This window comes from Macrobrachium nipponense, chromosome 25, assembly GCF_015104395.2.
Source record: "Macrobrachium nipponense isolate FS-2020 chromosome 25, ASM1510439v2, whole genome shotgun sequence".
NCBI lineage: Eukaryota > Metazoa > Arthropoda > Malacostraca > Decapoda > Palaemonidae > Macrobrachium > Macrobrachium nipponense.
In genome coordinates, this window is record NC_087214.1 from 34,497,186 (window position 1) to 34,506,790 (window position 9,605).

Sequence of the window (9,605 nt, forward strand, 5' to 3'; positions counted from 1 at the left end):
ACTTATGTTATTGACGTAAGATTATTCCGCAGCTCAATACAGTACTGTACTTTTGTAAGAAAAAATAATGTAGTAATGTTCCAGTTTCTTTGTAGGAATCCCTGTATGTATGCCTGTGTATGTGAAGGCAAACAGTAAGTTAAGCTACTCTCTGATCATGTCCTTTATGCGAGCGATTGCCTATATTCCAGCGTACATGTTGTCTTGTGCGTGCTATCGATATCAGTGTCAAGTATTTTACCAGAAGATAAGCAGTAATAGCAGCAATCAAATGTGTTGTGTGTAATACATGATGCTTTTGTGCTATTGAAGGGAACCGGTATTTGCACTGCAATACTGAAGCAATGTCCGTTTCTCTCTGGAACCATCCCAATTCCGTCCATTCAAACTGCGCGTTTTGTTAAAACATCCATAAAGGATCAGTCTTTAAATAAAATATTTTTCACAATAGAGTCTTTCATTATCTCTGTCCTGTAATCTAGATCCATCTCTCATTACTTTACCTGGCTGAGCAGCAGAAGAGAGTAAAACGTAATTTTTTCATCAACACATTTGTAAAAATTAAAAAAAAAAAAAAAAACAACAGCCTACTTTGTGTGTTGCACATCCCACGTTCATCATTCACTTTAATAGTCTGATCGATTTGCAATGCAAAAGAGCCCTAGGGTTGTGAAAGTAATCAATTTTGATCAAAGTAAAGGGTTGTACTGAAAAAGCTAGTTTAAATTACATTTTTTCATCACAGACCAATTAATACAACCTGCACAGCAGTTACGAAAGAATGGCACCAAGATGCCAACATCTGCAAAAGTAGAAAAGAACCTGCAAATACAAAGGAAGTTCATTGGAATCAGAGGATTAGGCAACCCCAAGCCATAAAGAGAATGGGGATCAAGAGCTTAACTTAATCTCGTAACAGAAAATAATAGGAGACCTTCCAACCTTTTTGGTTATCAGGAAACCAAGTTGATGTGGATAAGAAACCTTGGATGATGATCATATGCAGAAAACTGTCCCGCCATAATTGCTGGACGAAAATGAATGGAAAAAACATCTGAAAGTAAAATTAGTTTGGTACTTCCAAGTATGTACTGACCAAATAATCAAATCAAACAAATTCTACTCTCCAGTGTAATTAAGAGACCATTTAAACCTCTTAAAGGCAGTCAGTGACCTGCCAGAGGCAAAGAAAGAAAGAAAGGATATCACTGGAAAAGAGAAATTTAGAAATCCTTCTTTAAAGTCTGCATGTATGGGGGGAAAGAAACGACAAACTAACAAGACTGATCAGGGAAGGTCTTCTCCAACTTGGCCAGAAAGGAAAGGGCTGGAAGAATCTTGTCTTCTTGAAACAGGTGTAACACCAAAAACATATGCAGGAGTAGATACTGGGAATCCAAAACCTGAGAGTGTTCTTTCTGAAAGGGAAGTGGCATACATAAAGTCTCACAGAAGAAAAATTGGGAAAAACATCTTTTTGCGGGTAGTCCAAAAGGGTGGCTTATACCAAGGCTTCAATGATGTCACCTGAAAACCAGTGCTAGAGAGCCTAGAGTAATTTGAGAAGCACTTCCTAATGTACAGCTGAAATGACCTTTACTAAAACTTATAGCTTGAGAAAAATGACAGACACGATCTTGAAGCGAGGGCAGACAAACCCCTCTGGCACTAGAGGACTCCCACATTAAGACAGAAAAATTGTTTGTAGACTTCACAAGATCTTGATGCGTCTTCAGTTTATCAGCAGAAGCCTCCCTAACTGAAAATACCTGCTGGAAGCTTTTGCTCAACATGAGGGCTATGTCTCCAAGCAATGGCGCCTTCAAAAGGGGACTTTGGCCCAGTTGCTATCTATAAAAGAATCCTGTGTGAATGAGAATGTTGAGCTGTAAACTGTCAGGGCTACAGATGCAAAGTATAACACATTAGGGCACAACTGGTCACTAACCTGAAATCAAAAAGCTCAGCTAACAGCTTTTGCCAAAGATGCTCGGAATGACAGATTACAAATGACAATAGTACTTCAAAAGCAGTACTACAAACAAATTCAAACTAATGCACAGAAAAATAAGTTAAATTGCAGCTAAACAAAAAACAAAAAAATACTGACCAGCTTCCTCCAATCTAGTGAAGAAACCCTGCCAATGATTCGTATAAACCGAAGAGGAGAAAAGAGTATTTTTATAAGGTGGTTAATCTCTGGGTGTATCTAACCAGTTGGCGGCCACAGAGCCTGTGCAGTGCGCTAACTTGTAACCAGCTGATCGTGCTTTTCCTTTCTAGCGACTTGTCTGGATTGGAATAGTAGTACTACAGTATTTAAGCCAAAGACCAAATGCTGGGATCTATAACGTCATTAAGCATTGAAAGGGAAACAGAGTATAAAAGTCCTTATAACAGGTGGAAAACCTCAAAGCAGTTGTTGAAACAAATGAGGATGATGGAAAGTATGATGTACGAGATGTGAATGGACCCACAGCAAAGGAATGAGAAGGATTGCAGGGATGCTGCAAAGAATCTCACATAATACCGTAAATGCATCGGGGAAGTCTGGGATTTAACACAACAAAAATGGGCTGTGGTACTGTATTGGGTCTATGGTGAGAAAAGTGTATTAAGCCTGGCACACCAATAATTCTAATTATTGACAGGAGAGTGTAAACCCCATGGACTAAACGCAATAATTCCAGGTTCTGTAGTGTTACACAACTTGAGCAGCTAAAAAAGGCTTTACCAGGATTTCCCACGATATGCCTAAAGAGTATTATCTCAAGAACAAGGATAAAAGAAAACAAAACACTGCTGAACCTTACCTTTACCTTGTGCAACAACCTTTAGTTTTTGGCTTTCTTAAAAGTAAAGACATTTGTGCTTGCACTGGATATCAATTCATCATCCTTATTCGTAATCATCAGATTTTACCTTCACAAATGAAACCTAACACTTGTCAAGAAATTAAACAAGAGCTTGTTGCTGTCTTCTGTCCTTCATGTCTCAGTTTCCACTAGATCCAGACTATCTTTAATCTCACCACTTCGTCTGAGCCATCTCTTTCTTTTGCACCCTACGTAGATCAGCAATTTCATTTGTAATGTCGGCAACTGAATACACTTTAGGCATATAGATCTTGGTTTTCTGCCGTTACCTGTTCAATATTAATATAGTAAGTACTTGAAATATCTTTAAAGAATGATATGGGAGGAAATAATAACCAATTGAAAAAGTAAATTTATTTTGTTGTAGTAGCAATGTGGCTAACTTACCTCCACAAGAAGTAAGTCAACAACTTCCACAAGAGCCTCCCTTGAAAGGTTTACAGCTCCCATTTCATCACATTCACTTAGAACTCTATGAGTTAAATCAGCCATGACCGTTACTAGAAACCAGTGGAAATCAAATATAAACTGTAAACATTTAAATTATAAACTGTTGTCTACTGAATAGACACAGGCAAACACTTCAAAACATCTCTGCTCAACACACACTAATTCAAGTCTGATATAGAAATTCTATAAATACTTTCAGCACGGGGAAGGAAGGTACGTATACTTATTACACATTTCAATGCGAGTGATACGATTATCAAAATTAAGAAACTGTCTTATTCAATATGCATCCCAAAAAAATGACTAAAAGTGTATTGATTGCCACAAAATATTCTCTTGAACTTGACACCAAACCTGAGGAAGAAACCAAATTCCAGCTCTTCCACAGCCTGCAATCACCTGAACTTGGAATTCTGATGTACAAATGTTGAAACTTAACTGCAATATGATCTATCACCAAAACTGCCGATCAAACGCTATCAATTTTTAAGAACTTTAAAAACTACCCGACCTTCAATACAAAGAGAAATGCTCCAAGCTAACATTAAACCTTGTTTGTTTCCAAATAATCCTCTTCCTTTTCATCTTCCTCCTCATCCCCTGGAAGAATAAGATAAGTGTTGAGAAACTCTTCGACAGAGTCTGTATTCCACTTGTCAATTGCCAACGTCTCCATGACGTCGCCGTCCTCATCCATCAGTTTGATGACTGGATCTGCCCCTCTAACATACCTGCAACAGGAGGTTAAGTAATTGCTTGACGACTCTTACTTACGGTAACCCATTCACTTGGAACATATAAAAAACAAAAAAAAAGCCTTTACGTATGCCATTAACACGTGAAAAGAAAAAATCTACATCTGATAACATTACAGTATTGACAAAATAAGATGTATATATAAATTTTGGATGGCTTATGACTAATTAACAAGGGCCATGACACTTCACAGTGCCACACTTATCAACAAAAGTAAAAAAAAAAAACTAATGCAATAGGGCTTAAAACAATTGATTATAAAAAATATAAAATTACAATAATTTCCGAGTACAATATGAAATGTGGTTCCTCAGTTATAAAATGGTAATACATAGTTCCTTATCTATACTTACTTTAAACAGTAAGGTTTTGGGAAACAGGCCAGAGGTCGGTCGCTCTTTACGAACGCTGAAATGATAGCCAGCCATTAGACAAAACTTATTTCAATTATTACAAACAATGAAACAAAGATTTATATGTACATAAATTAAAAATAAAAACACAATGCTGCTGTACTAAGTTATACATACTTTAAACATTTATCAAAAGTTGGCAACTTTGTTATTAAAACACATTATGTAAACATTCATCAGTTTCAAAAGTCATTAACATACAAAGAACAGCTTGCTGATAACACTGACTCCAACGACAGCCTGCAACATCTCTAATTTGTTTGAAAAGAGTTGTGCAAAAACCAATAACAGTACGTAATCATTTTTGTCTGAATTGTAATGTAGGAGGGACAATAGACCGTAAGTACCTCTGAAATAAAAAGAAAACATACAAGTCTCATACCATTAGTGAAACAACCATGACATCACAAACCCAAGAACCTTCTGTAACTAATGGATACAACAGAAGACATTCCTGGAGAGTACTTGTGCCATGCATCTGAGGTGAGCAGGTGGGTACTCCAAGAAACACAACTGTTAAGGTTAAACAACAGAATAAGAGGGAGAACGAACCCTAAGGGAACTGCTCTTGAGCTGGGTGAAGGCTTCCTAAGAATCGTTTAACTAGCATAATCATGAAACGGAGAGAGGGCTTGAAAGTCTAATTATGGCAACTCAAGACAAAGGAAAGCCAAGAGTGAAAGGCCTAGAACAAAATGCTGGAAGCACTACTTGAGAACCTTACTTGACCACAGAGACCAACTGAAATCACCCACAAATACAAACATTTGTGATATAACTTCAGTCAAAAGAGGTATGAAGCCCACACAAACTGCTGAAGAAAAAGTCAGGTATTTCAGGAACACCTTCAAGAAGCAAAGTCTGATAAGAGCCCCAAATAAAGCAACAAGTGACCCTGGAAGGGCCATCACAAGTAATGTTTAGAAGGCTTATGAAGTCCTTACAACTGCTTGAGTCAGAGGGAGAATAAGCAAAAATTTCTCAGTTAGAAGCTTGACCAAGAAGCCAGGGTCATGATTGGATAAGAGAAAAGACTGAGAGGTAAGTGACATTCCTCAGAGTAGTGATATTCTGGGTACCAAAACCAGGACATACAAAAACCCTGTACTATACATCTAACGGCCACTAAAAATCTTTTACTGCCAATAAACATAAAAATTGTTTAAAAAGCACACTATATTTTTCCTAGGTAGGAGTATCCTTCGGTGCATATCATTACTAGTCACTGAAATTTGCTAACTTGGTAAGAGGGAAAGGCATCAGGTACCAAATGAGGCAGACTAAGGTTTATGATCAAATGCTCAGAATACCTTGCACTGATGGGCTGCCTTACAGTGCTCAGACATCTGACCTGAAGAAGGGGAGACAATCAGGCAAGCGGAAGGAAATTCCTCTCGCCCCAAGTGAAAATTTTCCCCCTCGGGGCAAGCGGAGACCCCCCAGGAGAAAAGATCATCTTGATCGCCCGCCCAACGATCTTCACCTGACGAGTGAGCAAAGGCAAAGAAGGAGAGATTGCTCCCAAAGGAGAGACAGCCAAGAGTGGAAGTTTAGCATCGAGGGAGAAACGAGGAAGAAGGTTAGCAACCAAAGGCGCAGTCGGTGGTGTATAACACTCCGACGAAGCTTTGGAAGCTTACTTCCTGTACTGCCTCCCGCCAAGTAATCGTTCACCCATTGCACGGGAGACCAAGAAAGACACTCGGCACAAGTCGAGTTAGGGTTACAGTTATGCCCCCTTCAATTAGTGCAGAGGACATGAGGGTCTACATCTACGGGCGAGCAGAAGTGGTAAAATCCTTGGCGGTAAAACCCCAGGATACACACACCAGGTAACAGCCTTCCACAAGGGTTTAGATGGTTTTTGGGTTTGCATGATGTAATATCAAATACAGAAATAGCAATCTCAACATAAAAAAACAAAGATCCCATCAGGATAAAGTGAAACAACAATCAAGGCCGAGTGTCAGCAAACACGTCTGCACAGCCCCATAGCCGAAAGCAAATTGGAATGCTTACATCCGGCAGGAAGGAAGGACTACCACCTACTGGACGGTGCTTAACACCCTAACCACCTTGTTCTAAACTTTAACAGCCATCTCCCCACTTTGCTATAAGTAATTCCTTAAGTTAAAGACCGGGGGTTTGTATATCACGTAGGAACAGGCTTTTACACGAGAAACTGTTCTATTCAACAATCAAGAGAACAGATACATAGCATGCTTACCCTGAACCTGTGGGAATGCCCCCAGTCGTCACCCACACACTTCTAACTGAGCCCGTGGGTACTTTGTTGGGGTGGCATTAACATCATCAACATTGCAGCACTGCCTACAGTTGGCCCTGTAACAAACAAAACTCTTCCAGATGGTACAATTTCAAGTGTCCTACCATACTATTGTTTTCAGGTAGAAACAAAAGAAAGGGCAGCCTTAAAAAGACCACAAAGATTCAAATTTGAAGCAAACAGATTTATGAAGAGACAAATTTACGGAAATCAGAAATGCAAATTGCTGGGCCATACAATGTAAAAAGTACAATACTCTATGTTAATATTGCTCTTATCACAGTGCATTATTTTTTAAAGGATGTTGAACAAGTGAACATTTTGCCATGACATCTGTTACAAAAATTCAGTCTAATCAGACAATTCAGTGAATGTTCTCAACTCTTAGGGTGCTGGCCCAAAGGAAAGAAGTTGGGTAGGTTTTAACAAAGGTAACTGCTACTCACTCCAGTGCTTCAAGATTAAATTCCTTTAAAGTATCACATGATGAGCACATGAGAGTTGCTCTGTTCAACCCCACAGCAAAACATTCCTCTGCTGATAAACTTTGAGTTGCTTCTACTATGGCTATCTGAAATAGAAAACAATGACGTGTTACAGAAATTTAAATGATCTCCTGAAGGAACAAGCAAGGTTCCTTCCTCACTGTATGCAAGGTTCTTCAACAGCCTGAGACAGATTTTGATCCCAGTACAGGCAGTCCCCGGGTTACGACGAGTTCGGCTTACGACATTCTGAGGTTAAGGTGCTTTTCAATTATATTCATCAGAAATTATTTCCAGGGTTCTGACGCCTACAACGCTCATCTGGCACAAGAAATGACACCAAAAATGCAAAATAATCAATATTTGAATGTTTTTTTTATGAAAAATGCAATAAGAATGCAGTTTACATAGTTTTGAATGCATCCAAAGCATTAAAAGTAAGGTTTTCTCAGGATTTTTGATGATGTTCCGGCTTACGACGATTTTCGGGTTACAACACGTCTCGAGAGGAACCCCCGTCGTAACCCGGGGACTGCCTGTACTCCCATAGATGGAAACATGGTCGACAAATACTAATGGGTAAAAAAAATCCAGATATACAAAGCCACTTTTCCTCATTTGACTACTTATAAGAGCACTTGATTAAGTTCAACTCAGTTATGGTCAACAAATTATTAAGATAAGACTATTAAACAACAACCTAGCCTGCCATAATGTCATTAATGGCATCAACACATAGAAGTAGGTAAAACCTTTTTGCATTCTTTTTAATAAAAAAATAGACACTTTCCTTTGAGGAAAAGAATACGTACCCAAAAACAATTCATCCAAAATACAATCCTAATGACCCTACAAACAACCAATGATAATGCCAATCAGGTTGCTGATCAAGGTAAACTTGAGTAAACTGATGCAAAGTAACTTTAAGTCATTTAGCCCTTCATTTGTTTGTTTGTTGTATGGTGTTTTTAAGTTGCATCAAACCCGGGAATAATAAGTTTCATACTTTCACTAATATAGGCAACAAAATGTTGTTTTGTTTTATTGTGCTGATTACGACTGCAATCTTCAGTAAGATTAATAAACCTTACATATATACACTAACATTGTTCAAATGAGTGCTGGGAAAGATGGTGGATTGTCCGTGGTTAGACCAGCCAGCCACACGATTGCCACCACATTGGATTTCAAAACTGCCTTGAAAACATATTTTACGAAGAGCGTCACATGCTTATTTTAGTTTGTACGAGGCTTTCATATATCACATTATGTTGACAAAACGGTATTGTTTTACTATAGTTCCAACTCTTTCTATAATAATTATAGTATTATAGATGCATTTTGCATAAAAAATTATTAAACTTTGTCTCTGAACACTTTTTGGGGAAATTCACCATATGCAAGATATGAATGGTTATAGAATCTTTATCCTCGAAACATTTCTAAGTGTTTTGTTTACTTTATCACAGACACAGTTTGTGCTCTGATGCGAATTTGTTTTTGTTTGGAACTGCATTGTGGTTCTGATGCGAATTTTTTCCCTCTTAAAATTGCATTGTGGGTAGTTACATGTTATGTCTAGGAGTCACGTGACCTGGTGAAAATCTGACAGCTGTCAGCCATATTCGCTTGTCATTTGGTTGAAGTCTCTCATAGAGTTAAGCTATGTCTCTGTGTTCGTCCTGTAATTTTGATTATTTTCAGTTAATTCATGATTTTTATGAAAATGAAACACGTCCTAGGTTAGGTTAGGTTGGTTTGATCTGGTTAGGTCATTTAAACACTATCTAGGGGGGGTACGAGGGGGCACTGCGTCGTAGATTAGAGGTTAGGTGGTTTCCCTAGATTAGGTTTAGGTTTGGTTTTGATCTGTAGGTGGTCCTATTCATTAATTCAAATGCTGTTTTGTATCCATGGTGATTTACCCCACCCAAAACCCCGCATTCCCAATGGGTCCCCAACCTTGTTGGATGTACTAGAAGGGGGGTATAAGCTACCTAGTAACTGAAAGAGAAGAACTCATTTCCCCTAAGTATTACTATCGTAACCATTCAGAACACATTAAAACACACACGAAAATACATAATTAGGTACGCTAGAAAAATGGAGTTGGAACTAGGTATACTGTAAAAATTTACCGACGAAACTTCCATCTTTTGAATGATATGCTTAAAGTTGTAATTGTACTCTTGTTTCACCAATTAAATATCGAGTGAATAAGGCCTGACCAGGGTCATAGGCCTAGATTTAAGCCTTCTCCTGCCTGACCTGACCTGAAAATTAAAAAAAATAAAAAATATAAAATTAAATTAATTAGTAAATTCTCGAAGCCTTATGC

General features: G+C 38.2%; 1 protein-coding gene across 1 annotated transcript in view; it reads right to left on the reverse strand.

The window, feature by feature from the left end:
- Window positions 1-4,435: 4,435 nt before the first annotated feature.
- Window positions 4,436-9,605, reverse strand: part of LOC135199342 (selenoprotein F-like) — a 5,605-nt gene continuing 435 nt past the window's right edge. The window contains exons 2-4 of the mRNA XM_064227288.1: window positions 7,229-7,353; window positions 6,723-6,838; window positions 4,436-4,490 (exon numbers count right to left, since the gene is read on the reverse strand). Coding sequence (XP_064083358.1) covers window positions 6,751-6,838; window positions 7,229-7,353 — 213 coding nt within the window. The 3' untranslated portion in view covers window positions 4,436-4,490; window positions 6,723-6,750. The remainder of the gene's footprint in view (window positions 4,491-6,722; window positions 6,839-7,228; window positions 7,354-9,605) is intronic.